Below are 21001 nucleotides of genomic sequence, written 5' to 3' on the forward strand. Positions count from 1 at the left end.
CAATTTACTCACTTGAGTATGGTCAGACTCCCAGTAACTAGCCCCTTAAAGAAAACAGTCCTTTTCCATCTGTACCCCTACCAGAGCCTTCAGTTGTGGAGAGCTACACCTCAGCATCCTTATCACATTTTTTGAGTTCTCTTTGGTGGTTTTTTGTCTAAACTGTTATTTTTTGGGGGGCAGTGGGGTGTGGTTCTTTGTTAAACAATCTTTATTTTTTGTCAGAAAGGACTATCTCCCCAAAGTGGTGTTCAAGAAAATAACATAGAACACAGGAAAGGATGGGGTTTTTATTAGCTCCTAAATTCCAAGGCTATAGGGGTAGGTTTCAAGAGTTTTTGGTTACATAGAAACTTGGCAAAACCTTTCAAAATTATTTGCCAGAACATCTCATCTCAGCAGAGTGGAGGTGTGGAACATGTCAAATTCTAGAAAATGGGTCAAGATATGGTCAAACCCATTACAGAAGTTAGGAACGAACTTATTTTGACCTTGTAACAAGATAGGTTTTAATCTTAAAATGGAGTCAGGCTTGTCCATCAGGTAAGGGCCTGGCTGCCAAGCCATCTGATTCTACATATGTATCATGGCACTCATGCACCCCCCTCCCACACACACACAGACACACACGCATGATAGACACACACATGAGCACTTCTAAAATCTTAAAAAAAAAATCTTGGCATAAGCAGGACATGATGGTATACAACCTTTCATCTCAGTACTAAGGGGGTAGAGGCAGGCAAATCTCTGGGTTTAAAGCCACTCTGGTCTATATATAGAGAGAGACCCTGTTTCAACAACAAAAAAATCCACCCTAGATTATTCTATCAGAATTGATATTTTAAATTTCAGATTTGTTTAATTTCAAGATTTTATTATTTTTAATATTTTAAGGTTTATTTTATTTACTATATATGAGTACTTTGTCTGCATGTAATCTGTGCACAACATGTATGTCTGGTGCCTAAGGACATGAGCCTCCATGTGGGTGATGGGAATCAAACCTGGGTCTTTTGAGAGAGCAACAAGTATTCTCATCCACTGATCCAACTTTTTGCCCAAGATTGTGTTTTTTAAATGTAAGTGTATCTCTGTTTGCGTTTGCCTTCCTGCAAGTACCCTTAGAGGTCAGAGAGGGTATCAGGTCTCCTGGAGCTTGGGTTACTGGCTATTGTGAACCGCCCAATATAGATTCTGGGGCTGAGCTCAAACCTTCTTTACAGGAGCAGTCCAGTGTCTTAACCCTGAGCTGTTTTTCCAGCCCCCTAGTTCATTTTTTAAACTGAGAGTTCATTCTAAGTCACTTGTGATTTTTTTCCCCTGTAATGTTATTTTTCCTGCTATTAAAAAAATTATTGATGGGGCTGGAGAGATGGCTCAGTGGGTAAGAGCACTGACTGTTCTTCCGAAGGTCCTGAGTTCAAATTCCAGCAACCACGTGGTGGCTCACAATCATCTGTAAAGAGATCTGATGACCTCTTCTGGGGTGTTTGAAGACAGCTACAGTGTACTTACATATAATAAATAAATCTTAAAAAATTATTGATAACATTTCTTGAAAGATTTCATGTTGCTCAGTCATCTTGACATTGATGTTGTTACATACTTATAATAAGCATTTGTAGATTTTTACCTGAAATTATTCTCAATAACTTCTTGCCTCCCTGAGAGTTATTTTAGATTTATTTCTAGGTTATGTGTACTTGAAGGTTTGTCCAGTAGATTTATTTAAGCCATGAGAATTGGGGAATAGCTGAGGCGGGCATGAGCGAAGGATTTTATTCAACTCTTTTCATTTCATAAAGGCAATGGTTTGAATCTAGAGTAATGAAATCCCTTGCTGGGACCACTTGCTGACGGCTGTGTTTTAGCCTCCTTAACTGAGCCTTGAGAGCTTGCATTCCCTATAACCTGACCACATGACTATGCACTGTCCCTGGGCTTCTTCACCTCCTCCCTCCTAGCCTAGCACCTGTGCCGGGCAGGCTGCCACAGCTCTCTGTAGTAGTGTGTGGTTCTGCTCACTGTGGTGATCTGTCCTACTTAACCATTCCTAGACCAAGAGGATGCTGGTAGAGAAGATGGGTCGAGAGGCAGTGGAGCTGGGGCATGGGGAGGTGAACATCACCGGTGTGGAAGAGAACACTTTGATTGCCAGCCTCTGTGACCTTCTGGAAAGGATCTGGAGCCATGGGCTACAAGTGAAACAGGTAATGGGTCTAGGTCTAGCCTCTGGGTTCACTACTAGTCTGGGACACCAGTGGTTCTCAGCCTTCCTAATGCTGTGACCCTTTATACACTTCCTCACGTTTTGGTGACCCTCAACTATAATTTTTTTGTTTCTACTTTATAACTATAATTTTGCTACTGTTATGAATTATAGTGTAAATATCTGATATGTGGGGTAGGGTATCAACAGCTAAACAAATGTGAGTTCAGCTTTTTTTTTTCTTATAAATAAGTAAGGTTTATACATCTATGTTTTTTTAAACCTTTAAAAGTGGCACCTTTTGGGGGCTGGAGAGATGGCTCAGTGGTTAAGAGCACTGACTGCTCTTCCAGAGGTCCTAAGTTCAAATCCCAACAACCACATACTGGCTCACAGCCATCTATCTGTAATGAGATCTGATACCCTCTTCTGAGGTGTCTGAAGTCTGTTACAGTGTATTCACATATAATAAATAAATCTTTTTTTAAAAAGTGGTACCTTTTGCCAGGAAGTGGTGTCTCATGCCTTTAGTCCCATCTCTGAGGCAAGAAACAGGTTGAGTCTGTGAGTTCAAGGATAGCCTGGTCTACAGAGAGAGTTCTAGGCCAGTTAGAGCTACACAGAGAACCCCTGTCTTGAAATATATGATCAAACAAACAAAATGGCATCTTTCCTGGGTGTAAGTTGCAAGTCAGCTTGGTGGGTCCTCTACTGTTAGCCTGTGTTTGGAGTTAGAGAGAGGCTGAGTTGAGGGGTTCCAGCCATCATTAGTTTACAGTCCTAGTAGAAATGAGGCTCTCACTGATGGCTGGTCATCTGAAGATCTGAAAGAAGCTGAGTGTTTGGTTCTTGCCACATAAAACTCCGAGAATCTCCTGTTCCAGTGATGTGCCTTTCAATGGTAGTCATAGCCGACATCTTTTATTCTCATGTACAGTTCTGAAGCAAGGTCTCATGTAGCCCAGGCTGCTTTGTACTCCATATGTATTCAAGGGTGACCTTGAACTCCTGATCCTCCTGCCTCCATCTTCTAAGTACCATTACAGACATGGTTAGTACAGTGCTATAAATTAAATCCAAGGTTTCATGTATGCTAAGCAGACACTACCATTGGATCTAATTTTCTTTTTTTGTTATTGTTGTTTTTTCTTTTTTGTTCTTGTTTGTTTGAGACAGGGTTTCTCAAGACAGCCTTGGCTATCCTGGAACTCTGAGCTCTGTAGAGCAGGCTGGCTTCAATCTTAGAGATCCAGCTGCTCTGTTAAGAGTGCTGGGGTTAAAGGTGTGCACCACTGTACCTCGCCCTACTTAGTTTTGTTTTGTTTTTTTGTTAATTTATTTTGTATGTGAGAGAGAAGGGTTCGGGATGGGGGGGTAAGGGAGGGAAAGGTCAGCAAACAACTTGCGGGACTCCTTTCTCTGTTTCTGCTGTTTGGAACACAAGGATTGAGCTCCAGTGGCAAGCTCCTTTAGCCCATAAGCTTTCTAGAGTAGAATGGCCTTAAACTCACTATAACCCATTACTATGTTGATTTATCACTGAAGATGGAGTCCCACCCTACAAGAAGGTAGGTTATCCATGACTATGAGGATGAGATAAACTGTTTAAGTTAGTACTTTTTGCCAAGGCACAAGTTCAAATAACATCTGGGAGTATGAGTTAAGGGAGCAATCTGACCCTTAATGACAGCTCAGTTGGTCACCCACAAACTGGTTTCCTTTATAATCATCCTTCAAAGTGTCATGACTCGTCTGTGTGTGTGTGTGTGTGTGTGTGTGTGTGTGTGTGTGTGGTGTGTCCTGTTTCTAGAATTCACATAAAGAAAGCTAATGGTGGTGGTGACTGTTTGTAATCCCACTGTGGGGGAGGAGGAGACCGGTAGATCACTGGGGCTCACTGGACAGCAGGTATTTGATGAACTACAGGCCAGTGAGAGGTACTGTCCTAAAAAACAAGATTGGAACTGGGTATGGTGGCACATAATTTAATCCCAGCACTTAAGAGGTAGGGGCAGAGGCAGAGGCAGGAGGATCTTTGTGATTTGAGGCCAGCTTGACTTATTTATCCCAGTCTGCAACTAAGGGCAAGATGAAGATGCCTTTAAATACAATAGGGGATTTAGATACTGTTACACAGACTCTTGGCAGGCTGTGTGTGTGTGTGTGTGTGTGTGTGTGTGTGTGTGTGTGTAGGGGGGACAAGAGCTGGCCTTCTCCAGTCTAAATGCTCCAGTAGAGCATTTAGAGGTTGTCTTTTACTTTCTTATTCATGGCTTTCTACTATGCCCTTCTGAACACACTCCCCTCTGCATGCTAGTTGGGAATCATTTCAGCTTTCTTATCTTCCTTCTTCTCTCCTGGGTTTTAGTAGAGGATGTATGTATGTACATTGTGTGGATTGGGGGAATTGAAATAGCATTTTTAGCAAAAATTGGCTTTTTCTAGTATTTTTAGAAAAAATTGTTCTTTGCATGCATTAACAGTTGTTTCTCCCTCCCATTGCTTCCAGGGGAAGTCAGCTTTGTGGTCTCATCTGTTACATTATCAGGAAAACCGGCAGAGGAAACTCACATCAGGAAGCCTTAGTACCTCAGGTAAGGCAGTGTGTGCTGTGTAGACGGTCTCAGCTCACTTTCCTGCCTCTTCCTGCAGTGATTGTTATGATTCCTGTCCAGGCCACTGAAGCTTTTACTTGCAATGTTTTGGGGGCGCATGCCTGTAATCCCAGCACTTGGGAGTCAGAGGCAGGTGGATTTCTGAGTTCGAGGCCAGCCTGGTCTACAGAGTGAGTTCCAGGACAGCCAGGGCTATACAGAGAAACCCTGTCTTGAAAAAAACCAAACCCAAAAACAAAACAAACACACAAACAAAAATAAAGCCACTAGGCTGGGAGATCTCAGCTCAGTAGCTAAGAGTATCTGTTGTGGGGTTGGAGAGTGTACTGGCTGGTTTTGTGTGTCAACTTGACACAGGCTGAAGTTATCACAGAGAAAGGAGCTTCAGTTGGGGAAGTGCCTCCATGAGATCCAGCTGTGAAGCATTTTCTCAATTAGTGATCAACCAGGGAGGGCCCCTTGTGGGTGGTACCATCCCTGGGCTGGTATTCTTGGGTTCTATAAGAGAGCAGGCTGAGCAAGCCAGGGGAAGCAAGCCAGTAAGAAACATCCCCCCATGGCCTCTGCATCAACTCCTGCTTCCTGACCTGCTTGAGTTCCAGTCCTGACTTCCTTTTGTGATGAACAGCAATGCAGAACTGTAAGCTGAATAAACCCTTTCCTCCCCAACTTGCTTCTTGGTCATGATGTTTGTGCAGGCATAGAAACCCTGACTAAGACAGAGAGAGACGGCTCAGTGGTTAAGAGCACTTGCTACTCTTCCAGAGGACCTGGGTTCGGTTCCCAGAACCCAGATGGCAGCTCATAGCATTTATTGCTTCAGTTCCAGGGAACCCTACACTCTCTTTTTGCCCACACACAAATACAGTGCACATACATGAAGGCAAGGCACTTAGTAGACATGAAAGAAAAATAAAATTTATATATATATGAGTTCTTCTAGAGGACCAGAGTTCTGTTCCTAGGTCCATGTTGGGTAGATCTCTCTCTCTCTCTTTCTTTCTCTCTCTCTCTCTCTCTCTCTCTCTCTCTCTCTCTCTCACACACACACACACACACACACACACACACACACACACACAGAGCTTTCTGAAACAGCATCACCCGTACCACAATGATGTTCCTATTATCTGCTTCTGGACTCTTTTGAACAGTAAAAGCAAGCAGCCTAATTTGGCTTCAAAAATGGATTGTAAATTAAAAACGGAAAAGCAAATCTGGCTTTAACTATGGTTCTGGTGTTTTTGCAAGAAGCAGAACTTTTTTTTTTTTTTTTTTTTTTTTTAATTTCTCTGACATGGACATAGAGGCCAGAACAGGGCATAGGTCCCTGGAACTGGAGTTACAGCCAGTTGTGAGCTACCATGTGTGTGCTGGGATTGAAGGCATCGCCAGCACACTCAATTGGCTGTTTTTTTCTTTCTCTTTCTTTTCTTTTGGTTTTGGGTTTTCGAAACAGGGTTTCTCTGTGTAGCTCTGGCTGTCATGGAATTAGCTTTGTAGACCAGGCTATCCTCAAACTCACAGAGATCCCCCTGCCTCTGCCTCCTGAGTGCTGGGATTAAAGGTATGCACTATTCCAGTCAGCCATTCTTAATGATAAAGGTAAACTTGAGTGGAATTTTGAAAATTTTCCTCCTTTGTATTTTAGTTGGATTATGAACTTCATCTTCTTTGAACTAGTTGTCCCTCAAGTAGCACTGACTCTGAATAGAAAATTGTCTGAAGACCAGGGACAGACATTCCTGAAGGAGCCTATGAGGCAATTTCGGTGTACTTTGTGGGTGTGTGAATCCCAGAATTTCTCAGGACGTTTATGGCAATTGCTGCCAAGGGACAAACAGCTCTCAACAGCTCGGTGATGAAAATACTAAGCTTTAAATGTGGCCCCTGGTAGCAGGTCAGAGATGTTGTTCCTCACTAGGATGACCTAAGCAATCTAGAACAAGTTCATTCTGGAACATTCTCTTGACTCTCTTGAAGGCAGATTTAGGAGTGAGCAGTAGCTTCATGTGGAAGTAACTGTTCTCCTGGTCATGACATGGGTGTTCATGATGAACTGGGAGCCAGGAGTCAACTCTGCCATGTTTATGTTAAATGTAGACTGTCAAACTTTCATTGGCTCATCTTACAGATTATTCAAGAAGTAAATAATATGCAAAAGTATAAAATCTGATTTCTGTTGGAAACCTAACAATATTTGTGAAATGGCTGCTTAAGGTATTATTGTTTGATGTAGGAATTTGTAGTTTGACATGTAAAAGAGTCGCTATTTGGATACTCAGGTCTCTTTGGAGATGACCATCTTTGTTGTTCCAGGAATACTTCTTGATTCAGAACGAAGAAAGTCTGATGCCAGTGCCGTCATGTCTCCCTTGAGGATCTCCTTAATTCAGGATATGAGGTCCGTCTGCTTATTCATAAAATAACCACTAAATCTTGTCTCCGCTGTCGCTTGAGTGTGATACTTAGCCCATGGGCTTTCCGTGGCTGTAAAGCATTCCAACTAATTCAGCTAACTAGGAGTCTTCACTCTTGGTCTTTGTAGGTGTATAAAAAGGTAGGGTTATTTTTTTTTTTTTGTTTGTTTGTTTTTTGTTTTTTGTTTTTTGTTTTTTTGCATTTTGCAGACTCTACCAGGAGAAAGAGCATAGATATCTCACAGTTCCAGGGCTTGGGATTAGCCTAGCTTGTTGAAACCTATATTATCTGTTCTTTTCCCCAAATTGTGAGAAGTGTGTCTGGCAAAGCCACAGAGAAGACTGAGGAAGACTCCTCGGTGGGATAGGGCTGTTCTCTCTGGACTCTGTTTATTTCCCACCCACTCTGCACTTCTTCCTTTAGGCACATCCAGAATATTGGGGAAATCAAGACTGACGTGGGAAAGGCCAGAGCATGGGTGCGGCTGTCCATGGAGAAGAAGTTCCTCTCCAGACACCTGAAGCAGCTTCTTTCAGACCATGAGCTCACCAAGTAAGGCCAAGCTCCAGGATTGGCAGGTAGACAAGAAATTGGGGGTGGGAAGGGCGAATTCATCATGTTATAGCAGCAGCATCCAGCCAGACTTAGCTGCAGACGGTGTGTGCACCTCCCTCCATCTGCAGACTCAGTGTGTGCACCTCCCTCCATCTGCAGACTCAGTGTGTGCACCTCCCTCCATCTATAGACTCAGTGTGTGCACTTTCCTCCATCTGCAGACTCCCAGTGTGTGCACCTCCCTCTTTCTGCAGACTCAGTGTGTGCACCTCCCTCCATCTGCTGACTCAGTGTATGCACCTCCCTCCATCTGCTGACTCAGTGTGTGCACCCCCCTCTGTGTGCGGACATACAGTGTGTGCACCTCCCTCCATCTGCAGACTCAGTGTGTGCACACACCTCCATGTGCAGACATACAGTGTGCACTCCCCTCTATGTGCAGACTCACAGTGTGCACCTCTCTATGTGCAGACATACAGTGTGCACCCCCTCTATGTGCAGACATACAGTGTGCACTCCCTTCTATGTGCAGACTCACAATGTGCACCTCCCTCTATGTGCAGACATAGTGTGTACCCCCTCTATGTGCATACAGTGTGCACCCCCCTCTATGTGCAGACATACAGTGTGCACTCCCCTCTATGTGCAGACTCACAGTGTGTGCACCCCATCTATGTGCAGACTCACAGTGTGTGCACCCCCTCTATGTGTAGACATACAGTGTGCACTCCTCTCTATGTGCAGACTTACAGTGTGTGCACCCCCTCTATGTGCAAACTCACAGTGTGCACACCCTTTTAGGTGCAGACTCACAGTGTGTGCACCCCCTCTATGTGCAGACTCATACTTCTGCTTTCTGCTTCCCCTGCCTTCAGTCTGTATGCTCTCCTTCCTGGAACCCTTGGCCATGAGGCATTTCTTTGTTTTGTTTATTTTTTGTCCTCAGAAGCAAAGGGTTGGAGAATTAAAGGGAACCAGAACAACCAGTTAGTTCCCTTTCCTTCTTCCTTGACTGAGTCTCCCCAGAGCTTTCAGATAACATGCCTAAAACCTCCCCCTCCATACTTCCATTAGGACAGAAAGGGTATCCACGGACTTACACTGGCCAGAGCCACAGAGCCTGCGGTCCCCTGTTTGCCCGCCTCTCTTCCCATGGTTTCAAACCAAGAAAGAGCAGTCCTTCCCTTCTTTGCCTCTCAGATGACTTAACTCTTGTCTTTTCAGCACATCTGGCTTTTTTTTTTTTATTTTTCTGTTCCTTCCTTCCTTCCTTCCTTCCTTCCTTCCTTCCTTCCTTCCTTCCTTCCTTCTTTCTTTTTTTCCTTTTTTCTTTTATTTTTTTGTGGTATTTGGGATTAAGAACCTCACACACTGGATATTTATCTAGCAAATCTTCAGCTCTAGTCTTGTGTTTTTAAAAACCATAGTCCTATTAGAGGATATTAGCTTAAAATTCACTCAGTGTCCAGTTCTTGACCCCAGTGACTACTCCAGCAAGTAGAAAATGGGGTTTACTTCAACAGTGTGCATTTTGGAGTACAGAAGTGAGGAAAGACTACATCAGGCATGCCCTTCCGTATTAGTTCATGTGTCATAGCTACAACAGACCACCCTGTGTTGGATATTTACTAAAGAAGAAAAGATTTGCTTATTTCACAATAAATGAGATGCTGGAAGTCCAGGATCAGGCTGCCACATCTATTTGGCCCGTGGCAAGGGCTTCCCTAGCTGTATCGTGGCATAGAAAAGGTATGGCTAATGCCAAAAGGACAGTGCATGAAGTGATCTCATTTTATGGTCACCTGCTGCTTTCATGAGAACTCACTCCACAAGACCAACATTAATACCTGCAAGAGTGATGCTCCCTGACCTGATTAGATTACTTTAGATCTGACCTTTCTCCATACTGGGGCCCGAACTTGGAGCACATGAGCCTTTTAGGGAGTTAACTCAAATCGTGCCTAACCTGTAGTGCCCTCTGCCCCACATCCCCATCTTTCTCCCAGTTTACTGAGGGTTTCAAGCATGCCTCCTTTTTAACTGGTCCTCCTTTTTAGACGAACAGTTAAAAGCTGAATTGTGTGCCTTTCCCAGTGTGGAGCATGTTGCTTAGTATCTAGAAGGAATCAACCAGTATCTGTAAAATGTGTGCCTAGCTGTCCAAGCAGGAACACAACAGTCTTGAAAGAATCAGTGTCGATAGACTGATAGACTGTTCTTTAGCTTCTGGAATTTTCAGCTAGATTTCACCACTGTTGGTAGCTAGCTTGTAGACTGTTAGCTCCCTTGTGGGTTCAGATCTCCTTGGCTTTTCCATGGTGTGGCCTGCATGGTGTTCCCTTATCTTGAAACTGATATGTGATGTGTATGGCTGCAATTACCCTTCTCTTCTGCTTTGTTTTCTTTAGAAATATAAATATTTATTATGCACATGTGTGTGTGTGTGTGTGTGTGTGTGTGTTTGTAGGTCAGAGGAGAACTGTCTTTTCACCGAGTGGGTCTCGGGATGGAACTGAGGTCTTCAGACTTGGCGACAGGCCTTTTACTCACTGAGCCATCTCACCATCCTGTCTCCTATTCTTTTTCTCCCCTGCTCTTTGCAGGATGTTGGCCTCAACAGTCCTCCAGCCTCTGCGTACATGCCATCCGTTGTCCCTGTCTTGCTCTGTCTCACTTGGTGATCTCACTCACTCGTGACTTCAGTCGCCTCTAAGCAGGTGACTCCCACCTCTGAAGCTCTGACCATTCTTCTGAGCTCTAGTCCTGCACTCATTTCCACCCAGGGGTAGCTTGGAGAGAATAAAATGAGGCCTTAAATCATGTGATTAACTTCCTTTTTAGTTCTGCAAAATGTTGCTGCTGTTTTCTCTGAACATCTTAACAGTTCCCCACCATCTGCCATCTACCGCCATCTACCGCCCAGAATAATCAGGGCCGACACCATTGCTCTGCCCTTCCTGGCTCTTTGTTCTTTTTCTCTTTTGTATTTCAGTCACCATTCTCCTCCCAGACTCCCATCACACTAACTAAACGTCCTCAAATTGGCCTAAGGATATGGGCCTGTTATTTATTTCGTTCTAGCCTAACTTTCCAGCCCTATTGCTACCTGATCATTTCTGGGCTTTTAAGTCTAGCCACCCTAGTTTCCACCCATCCTTTTTCCTGTGATTTAGACCATCTGTCTGGGTTTGTTCTGTCCTCTAGACCCTCTTGATCTGGAAAGCATGACAGGACTATTGAAATTTGCTGTTCTTAAATTCCCAGAGAGGGCCTTTTATGTAGTAACTCATATGTAGTTGTATACCTTGGTGTTTATTCAATTTATTCTGTCACTTAGGAGAATCTGTTTGAGGGCAGGCTGTGGGTAAGGTGCTTTATAACTTCCCTGGGTGTTGGTGATTGTAGTAAGGCAGCTAGGATGTTGTCTTCCTTCTTCCCTGTGTGTGTCTCTGACAAGGGCCTGAACATTGTGCTCTTGGTATTCTCTTTATTTATGGAAGATATCTAGTTGTTGAGCCATGGAGGGCCTGAAAGTAGGTAAAGGAATTGGCCTTTGGTATTTTGACCCTTGCTCTTAAGGTGGATCTGAGGTAAGAGCAGGGTCTTGCCCTGTGTCACCTCTGAGAAGCAGGATTCTGACTCAGCTCTCAGCCTTCGGAAGGCCTGAGATGTGGCCTGGTAATGAATGGTTATTGCAGACCTCTTGCCAGTTGTACTTGTGACCATACACTAAGACCACAGCCTAACTAGAAGCCTGAGAGTGTCTGTGTTATCTCCAGTGGTTTTGTAATTTAGGCTTTGGCTCAGAAAAAGAGATGCCATGACCTGTCTCCTGTGACAGTATAGCAACATAGAACATGGGGTTGTTGGACTTGATGTGATGGGGCTTAAGCCTCTAGCATGAGCTACAAAGAATGGCTGGTTTACACCCTTCATGAGGAGATCCAAGGAGTGTGAGGCTGGCCACATGCCTCTCTAACCCATCGACCTGTGAAAGCGAGCACATTTAGCTTCTTTCCTGTCCTCTTGGGTGGGGATTGATGTATTGATGTCTTGCTACTGCCTGACAGGAAGCTGTACAAGCGCTATGCCTTCCTGCGCTGTGATGACGAGAAGGAGCAGTTCCTCTATCACCTGCTCTCCTTCAACGCAGTGGACTACTTCTGCTTCACCAACGTCTTTACAACCATCCGTGAGTAGCTCTGCTCCAATCTCAGCGGCCTGTTCTGCCCAGGCGTCTTGAACCTACCCAGGCTTGCTGTCTCCTTTGTACTTTATTCCATTTATTTGTTTGTTTGTTTGTTTTCCCTTGATTTTTAGAAAGAGTCTCATTGTATAGCCAAGACTGGCATCAAACCAAACTCATGGTAGTTCTCCTGGTATACACCTCAGTGCCTGGCCTCCCTTGTATTGTCTGTTTTCCCTGTGCTTCCATGGGGGAAGTAAGGAGGAACAGCTCCTTCTCGGTGACGGTTTTCTCATAACTTCCTGTCCTCATCTTTTGTTTGTCATGATGTCAGTCAGTGTCCCACACACTGCTCATGGGGCCTAAGGACGTAAAGTGTGCTGGAGCTGCTTTTATCTCCTGTCCTGCATACCTCTGAGGAGGTGTCCTTTTGTTCAGCCTGAGAAGTGTCTCAGCATTACAGATTTAGAGTGGCCTCAGAGAGCAGGATGTCTTCCTGATGTAGCAGAAAGAACACCATGTTACAGTAGGCCTTTAGGCCAGGCCAGGCTTGCCTCTAAGTCATTACATTCCTGTGTGCAGAGCTGTGGGCCTCACTCTCCATATTTTTAGAGGAGGAGGGTTCAAAATGCTCTAAAGTCTTTGAGCTTCATCTTTCTATGATGCCGAGATTCCTTCGTTCCTTGGTAGGCTTTGAGTTTGCTCCCTAGCCAGGTCTCTGGCCATTCCTCCTCTGCGGTGGCAGCAGTGTAGACTGCAAAGATCAATATTATCATTGTGTTACTGGGTTCAAGAGGTGAGAGATTGCAAAGCACTCTGGGATGAAATTCAGTTAGGAATTGGTTACATTTAAAGCCAAGCCTGCAGATAGGCTTAGTTTTTATTGGGTGGTAACCCTGGGAAGAGTAAGAGCAAAGCTGAGGTATGAAGCAGCCAGGGGATCTTCTGACAGCAGCACAGCAGGAGCTTCCGTTTTGCCAGGGTTGTTCCTAGAGCAGGCCAGGGTCCTTCTATTAGGTGTGAGCAATTCCCATCCCCACCCTTGACCTCTGTGGCTTCTCTAAACAGTGATTCCCTACCACATTTTGATTGTACCAAGCAAGAAGCTGGGGGGCTCCATGTTCACCGCCAATCCATGGATCTGTATATCAGGAGAACTGGGTGAGACACAGATCCTGCAGATCCCCAGGAATGTGCTAGAGATGACTTTTGAGGTATGTCTGGGGTCCCAACCCAAGGCTCTGGGGATCCAATTTTGTAGCAGCTGCTGTGGGAGTTTTCTGTAGGACATTATGGAGGACAACATTGTTTCACAGCCTGTGTATCAGCACAGCGGACCTATTCCGAGACAATGTTAGGCCAGGACCAGGGTTGCCATGGAGCGAAGGATCTGTATCTTGTACATAGTCACTGGCTGGAAGGAGTTTATATGTCAGAACTTGTATACCAGGGTGTACATGGGAATAGGGTGGATCGTTGGGGAATTCTCCAGAGTTCTTTCAACTGCAACACACAGATATTTGTTCAGCTGCAGGACCAATCTGGAGTGTTTTGACCCCAGACCCTGGTCTTCCTCTAAGGCTAGCATTTTCTTTCTCAGCCATGAGCTGTTTAGGAGACAGTACTGGTCTGCCAAAACTTGCAGTGGGTGGAGCTATGAGCTCTGCTCCTACAGATGCTGAGCCAGGTGGCAGGCAGCCAGTCAGATTTGTGCCTCCAAGGATTGCCACTCCTGCCTTTCTGACATGGCTTCTTTTCCTTATTCCCTCAGTGCCAGAACTTGGGGAAGCTCACAACTGTCCAGATTGGCCATGATAATTCTGGGCTGTATGCCAAATGGCTTGTGGAATATGTGATGGTCAGGAATGAGATCACAGGACATACCTACAAGTGAGTGATCCTGAGTGTGCAGCCCTAGGGCTGTCTTTCAGAAGCTTGAGTATGAGCTTCCCAAGGAGCCTCTTAAGGTTTGATAGTCCTGGTGATGTCCCTTTGCCTCTGACTTATGTATTTGAAAGATATAGATGGGGCTAGTGAGATGGCTCAGTGGTCAAGAACATTGACTGCTCTTCCAGAGGTCCTGAGTTCAAATCCCAGCAACCACATGGTGGTGGTGGCTCACAACCATCTGTAATGGGATCTGATGCCCTCTTCTGGTGTGTCTGAAGACATCTACAGTATACTTACATATAATAAATAAACAAATCTGAGAGAGAGAGAGAGAGAGAGAGAGAGAGAGAGAGAGAGAGAGAGAGAGAGAGAGAGAGAGAGACAGATGGTTTCCAACTGAGTAAACATGTATGGCATTGATGGACACGTATCTCAAGCCACTCAGGTAATTCCAGGGATAGTTTACTGTGGGACAAAGAGAGTCCAGGAGTCCCTAGTCTGGTTTTGTGACCTGTCCCTATGGATTGGCTCTGCTGCTGGCACTGTTGAATAGCAGGGGAGGATGCTGGCGGAACGAGTCACTCTCACAGCCATTGTTTTACTCTAGGTTCCCATGTGGCCGATGGCTGGGGAAGGGTATGGATGATGGAAGCCTGGAGCGTGTTCTTGTTGGGGAGCTGCTCACTTCCCTACCTGAGGTGGATGAGAGGCCTTGTCGGACCCCGCCCCTGCAGCAGTCCCCCAGTGTCATCCGCAGACTTGTGACCATCTCGCCTAACAATAAGCCCAGTGAGTAGGAGGAGAGCAGCCCCTGCTGTAGTGGAGAGTGTGGCAGGAGCCACTAGTGCTGGCACAGCCACCTCCTCTCTTGATCATCATGTGTATGTGGCCCTTGCTTAAGAGACCTGGAAGGAGACTCTGATGGTCTGTCTTGTTTCTCCATGTTCCTGTATGTCAGGGAGAGAGGTCATTTCTGGCCTCCTTCTTCCTGGTGACTGTTCACAGCCAAGTCACAGCTCTCTTATGGAAGCCAAGAGCTCCACAGTAAAGTGGAAAGTAAAGTGGGCCAGCATCTCTTAGAGACAGAACTCTGTTTGCTTGACTTTGCCCCCTGAGATTTTTTGGGAAGAGCTCTCTCTGAAAAAGTAGGTAGGTGCTGGGCAGTGGTGGCACATGCCTTTAAACCCAGCACTTGGGAGGCAGAGGCAGGCAGATTTCTGAGTTCGAGGCCATCCTGGTCTACAGAGTGAGTTTCAGGACAGCCAGGGCTACACAGAGAAACCCTGTCTGGAAAAACCAAAAAAAAAAAAAAAAAAAAAAAAAAAGTAGGTACGCAACAGTCTCTGCTTCCTGAGTTCTTGCTGACCTGCTTCTGCTATGGGCCTATTCTATCCTCTGTGTCCTCAGTCTCCTGCTTGGTAACCTCTGAGATTTCTTACAGCTGTCTACTTGATTTTCTCAGAGCTGAACACTGGGCAGATCCAGGAGTCCATCGGGGAGGCAGTCAATGGCATTGTGAAGCACTTCCATAAACCTGAGAAAGAGGTGAGCCTGCCCGCCTGCCTGCCCGCCCGCCTGCCCGCCTGCCCGCCTGCCCGCCCGCCCGCCTGCTTGCCTGCCCTCTAGCCCAGAGGAGTCCTCTTGATATTGCAGTCACCTTGTTATACTCTTCAACGTCCATGTGCTCTGGCTAGTCCAGAGCCATCAACAAGGACGTCTGGAATATCTCAAGCTAGCCTGGAAGCCCTTATGTAGCCCATCCTACTCTCAAAAGTTATGGCAGTCTTCTGCCTCCACCTCCTGAGTGCTAGCATTATAGACACATATTTCCATGCCCAGCCAGAGTCCAGTGTAGCATATGCCTTGCCTGTTCTGGGTTGGGATGGACTTCTTCGTCAGGAGCCCTTGCCTCAGTTGTTCGGTTTGCCTTCCCTATTGATGGCTAAGTGGAGTCTCTGGGGTCCCCCAGTAAACACAACTTCTTCCTGTCTTTCCTGGATTTGCTTGTGTCTATCCAAATGATGACTACACTGGCTTTGTGTGCCCTGTTGGGCAGTCTCCTGTATGTGACCCCAACTCTATCACATGCCCTTCAGCAGTTCTTCATTGAAAGAGTATGCCAGCCATTGTGGTTGGTACTAGATAACAGACAGAGCTTTTTGGTGGTTTGCTTCCTCCTGGCCTGGCTGTAGGTTTAAGGATGTAGTAGTGGGAGGGCACCTCAGCTGAAATCTGCCTGTCATTTGTCCTGTTTTCTTTCCTAGCGTGGCAGCCTGACACTGCTGCTTTGTGGAGAGTGTGGCCTCGTTTCGGCACTGGAACAAGCTTTCCAGCATGGATTTAAATCACCCCGGCTCTTCAAAAATGTCTTCATTTGGGATTTCCTGGGTGAGCTGGTCTAGGGTTGAAGAGTAGGAAAAGTATGTTGATGTGGAGGTCTTTACATCCCCTGGCATATGGGTTAGCTAGCTGTAGAAGCCAAGTCAGACAGCCCTCAGTTAGGTCTGCTGCTTGTTTGCCCTAGGAATATGGGAGAGCACACCAACCCCATGCTCATTTGTATGACCCCTTACCTCCTGAGAATGTGACAAAAGAGACTCTAACAGCTCTCATCTAGAATACGCTTAGCCCCTAGTCCTCACCCTCTCTCCCTGTGGAACCAAAACAATAGTTGAGAGGGTTGGATCCCAAGCCCTGTGTGGTCTCCACTGGGAAATTTTTATACAGGAGGCAATCCTCAGAGCTTTCTTGTCTCTTCAGATGAGGGGGAAAGGGTTCATGCCAAGGGCTACATAAATAAAATCTAAAACTAGGCACTAGTTTTAAATATGCTTACTGATATCAGAATACTTACCTTGATCTCCTGAAGTTGCTTGTGGGCTTGGAGAGCCCACAGCCCCTGGCTTGCAGGGCAGGATTTGAGGAGCCGTTGTCACAGCTTTTCTCCTTTTCACAGAGAAAGCACAAACCTATTATGAGACGTTAGAGCAGAATGATGTAGTACCAGAGGAAAACTGGCATACACGGGCCCGGAACTTCTGCCGCTTTGTCACTGCAGTCAACAACACACCCCGGAACATTGGCAAGGACGGCAAATTTCAGATGCTGGTGTGCCTGGGAGCCAGGTACTACAGGGCCAGAGTGTACGGCAGCTAAAACCTAGATGCTGCACTAGGGTAGGCACTGCAGGATAGGCATTGGCCATGGTCCTGCCTTGGAGGGGCCCTTTAGGCCGTTAATTTTCTTAGGTATCTTGTGTGTTTGTGGGGATTTGTGAAGTAGAATGTTTATAATTGAGGAAGATGGAGGCCACGTCTTGATGGGAAGGTTCAAAACCACTGCATTGGGGAAATTGGGAGTAAATATGTATAGCTATTTTTTTTCAGTAACCATTTGAATTTCAGGGGCTTCATGGAAAGTGGTAGGAAGAAAGCTGAGCTGGAAAGTTTACTGGTCATGTTTAAAAGTAAAGGTGCCAATCATCTAATTACCCTCATAGGATGTACTGAAGCCTAGAGAGGAGATAGTCCCAAGAAAGCTTCAGGGAGGAGGAGGTGTTTCGGTGAGGCTTTAATGGAAGGAAATGACATGCAGAATGATGGAAGATCACTGATAGGGAGCATGGTTAGAAGGAAGCTAGGGGCCTGCAAGACTTGGGATGGAGAAAATTCCTTCTGTATTAGGGCTGCATTGTTTAATGAGCAGGCTGAGATAGTGTGGGTCTGACATCAGGGGTAGTATGCATCGGAATAGACAGCACTGAGAGAGTGGGAAGGCCAGACAGACTAGAGGCAGGGTATTCAGGCCGTGTGCAGGAGAGTTGGTGTGGTGGTTAATACAGACTCTGAGCTGAGTACTGTGTGGCTGTACCCCCAGCTACTGGGGAGCTAAGGCAGGAGGGTTGCTTGAACCTAGAACTACAAGACCATCATAAGCAACATAGTAAGAACTCCATCTCAACAGCACAAAAGTAGATAAGATGCTGGAGAGAGATGGCTCAGTGGTTAAGAGGACCTTTTTCTCTTGCAGAGGACCCAAGCTGGGTTCCCAGCACCCACATGGCTACTAACAAAAGTTCCAGAGCATCCAACATTTTGTGCTGTTGGATGGCATTTGCACGCAGGTGGTGCTGTCATGAAAACTAAACCTCTTGCAACAGTACTGGCACACTGGAAGTGTCACGTGTTGGTGCTGTTAGTGTGTGGTGTTAGCTGTAGAGTAAAGAGATGTTCTGGACCTCTCTCTGACGGAGGGAGGAGTGCTCACTTCTGCCTAGTGACTGGTGTGTACTAGCTTGTGTAGGGAGATGAAAGAGGTGGAGAAAGAGGCAGATGACAGGGATAATTGTGTTGGGTTATTCCTGGGGCTGAGTGGTGGAACTCAAGCTCCTTTAGGGATGGAAGGAGGGCTAGGGGGGAGGAGTATAGCTTTATCCTCACACTTAGTTCAAGGATCCCACCCCCACCCCCTTTGGCCTTGGCCTGTTTCTCTTTCTTTTCCCTTGCTTTGACCTACCTGGATCACTCCCACCCTGCCAGAGATCACCTCCTGCACCACTGGATAGCCTTGCTGGCCGACTGCCCCATCACTGCACACATGTATGAGGATGTGGCGCTGATCAAGGACCACACGCTCGTCAATTCCTTGATCCGAGTACTGCAGACCCTGCAAGAATTCAACATCACACTGGACACTTCCCTCGTTAAGGGCATTGACATCTGATCTCCCAGCACCAGCCAGCAGCAAGACCCAGAAAGACTCCCTGCAGCTCTGCCTCTTCATCCCAAAGGGACCTAAGCAAGTTGTGAGGGGCAGAGAGGATATGTATACATACTGTAAAAAGAAAACTAGAGGATTTTTGGAAAAAATAATCTATTTTAGAGTTTATTTGCTGACCTGCTTTTTACACACTTTCATGTGAAAGAGACAGAAGAGGGGCGAGGTTGGTGCTGCTTGTTTTGAAGCTGGTGCCTCCCTTGCATGGCCACATGCTGGGAGCCCGTGGCCTCCCAGACTGAGCCTGCACACATGTGTGGGGCTGTTCCACACGCCGCCCCATCGCGTCGATGAGGCCATTCCACATCGTTTTTAAACTAATGTTTTCTATAGTAACATTATTCTGGCTATCTGGCCCTCATGGGCCATGCACAGGTGTGCGAGTGGGAAATCCCATGCTCCAATCAAAGGGATTTTCAGCAGTGCTCTGAGCAAGCACTGCAGAGTCAGCTCCACATCCGTCCCCCTTCCCCTTTTTTTGTCAGTATTATTTGGGAAGGAGATGTGCCAGGACAATGTCATTGTGCTGCCATCATGCAGAAAATCATGTTTCCTGTGGGCACACAGCTGCACAGAAGTAAACATGAGCGTGTCTAACAGGTTTGTCTTTTCTTCACCTATCTTATTTATTTAACCTGCCATTGTGTGTTTTAAGTATTTGTTTTTCTTTTCTTTTCTTTTTTTCCTCTTTAAGAAAAGGAAAAGCTTGTCACAATCTAACTGACTATGTTATTACTGTTAAATTTATGTTGTTTTGCAACTTAGAAACCAGCTACAGTATGGCCCACTTAATAAAACACCTGAAACAAATCTCATTGGTCACTGGCTTTCATGTGTGTGTGGGTTGTGGAGGGTACAGTGTGGCCTACCTAAGGACCAAACTGCATCTCTCTCTCCCCATCTGGACTGCCTAGGATACTCCTGAGGACGTAAGTCTGTGGGCCTTGCCAATCTGGTGCCCAAGGCTTTCATAGCTAATTCTGTCAGCCAGTGAAGAGGAATGTAGAAAGGTTGTTCTCCCACTGCAGAGGGAGGAAACCTGGCCAAGCTTATAAAGATTGTCACTTGATTGATGATACTGGGCCGGCCATTCCTTGAGAAAGCTGAGAGACTGAGTAGGAACATATCTGCCCTCTGTTAACACATGTACTGTGTGGCGTGTGTGTGTGTGTGTGTGTGTGTGTGTGTGTGTGTGTGTGTAAAAGCCCTTTCTCCAGTGAAGGGTTTGCTTTGTCAGGCATGACAGTGGAAGAGCCTTAGGACCCTAGTAACCAGCTAAATTTTTCTTCCCTTTCTCCTTCCCTTTCCTTTCCCTTTCTTTTTCCTTTTGTTTTTTGTTTTTTGAGACTTCCAAGTGTTGGGGGGTTAAAGGCATGTGCCACCACACCTGGCTAAATTTTTTACAGTCAGGCTCCTCTGGCAGAATGTTCCAGAAGTGGCTTAAGCACGGAGCCCTCAGACCCGGCATTGTCCTTTCGTGTTCGTCTGGCTCTGCATGTATGCTCTCTCAGCTTTCTCTTTGCCTGTAACGTGTGCAGTGTTTACTGTAGGAGGCACATGCTGTGGTATCTTCCCCAACCTCACAGGCAGTAGTCATTGTCCATGTGGCCTGCAGTTACTTAGGATTTGGCAGGCAATGCAGATACAGTTTCTTGATTGGACTCTGAGAACCTACAGGGCAGGGAGGACCCCAGCACATCTCTGTCTGCAGTCTGGCAGCTTGGGAGTGAGTGCACAGGATGTTTTGCAAGAGAGAAGGAAAAGGCTGCTTCAGGAAAGCTGCACTGTGGTGTCCTGCCGGCAGGGGGAGTGCATGGGCTACAGACTGAGACCTCAGCTCCTTTGCAGGTAGAGGAGAAAAAGGAGAGGTTGGGCTGTGTCTCTGGAGTACAGAAGGAGAGGTTTTGGCCCCCTAAGAAGGCTAGCATGATGCTCAGCTGTATGTGTGCATGTTGTGAGCCCAGGCACACCTAAAGCCAGGGCTTTACAGACATTCTGCAAAGCAAATGTAGATTTCTCCAGGTTTGGGAGGAAACCAAGGCCTGGAAAAGTTGAATTCCTTGCCCAGGGCCACATAGCCCGTAAGTAGTTTGTGGTTATTAGAGCAGGCTCAACCCCAGCTTGTGGTTTCCCCGGACAGCTACTCCGTTGTTTGAGTGAGCACTCCATGCTTTATGATTTTAGAGCAATCTGCCCCAGCTGGCCCCATCGGCCCCTTCACTTCTTCCCGTACTACATGCCTTACACTGGCCACTTGCGCACCGAGTGTCAGCTGTATGAAGGTGGGACTTGGCTTATTTTGTTCACCAGAATTGTGGCTGCTGGCATATGTTAGGGACCCAGTAA

General features: G+C 46.1%; 1 protein-coding gene across 1 annotated transcript in view; it reads left to right on the forward strand.

Annotated features, from left to right (window-relative positions):
- Window positions 1-19465, forward strand: part of Dennd5a (DENN domain containing 5A) — a 64589-nt gene extending 45124 nt beyond the window's left edge. The window contains 12 exon segments of the mRNA XM_052201355.1: window positions 2061-2213; window positions 4722-4806; window positions 7147-7231; window positions 7672-7800; window positions 11874-11995; window positions 13058-13203; window positions 13761-13879; window positions 14487-14668; window positions 15342-15424; window positions 16144-16267; window positions 16836-17004; window positions 18418-19465. Of these exon segments, the coding sequence (XP_052057315.1) occupies window positions 2061-2213; window positions 4722-4806; window positions 7147-7231; window positions 7672-7800; window positions 11874-11995; window positions 13058-13203; window positions 13761-13879; window positions 14487-14668; window positions 15342-15424; window positions 16144-16267; window positions 16836-17004; window positions 18418-18601 (1581 nt within the window). The 3' untranslated portion in view covers window positions 18602-19465.
- Window positions 19466-21001: the final 1536 nt, after the last annotated feature.

Source organism: Apodemus sylvaticus, chromosome 1 (assembly GCF_947179515.1).
Source record: "Apodemus sylvaticus chromosome 1, mApoSyl1.1, whole genome shotgun sequence".
NCBI classification, from domain to species: Eukaryota; Metazoa; Chordata; class Mammalia; order Rodentia; family Muridae; genus Apodemus; species Apodemus sylvaticus.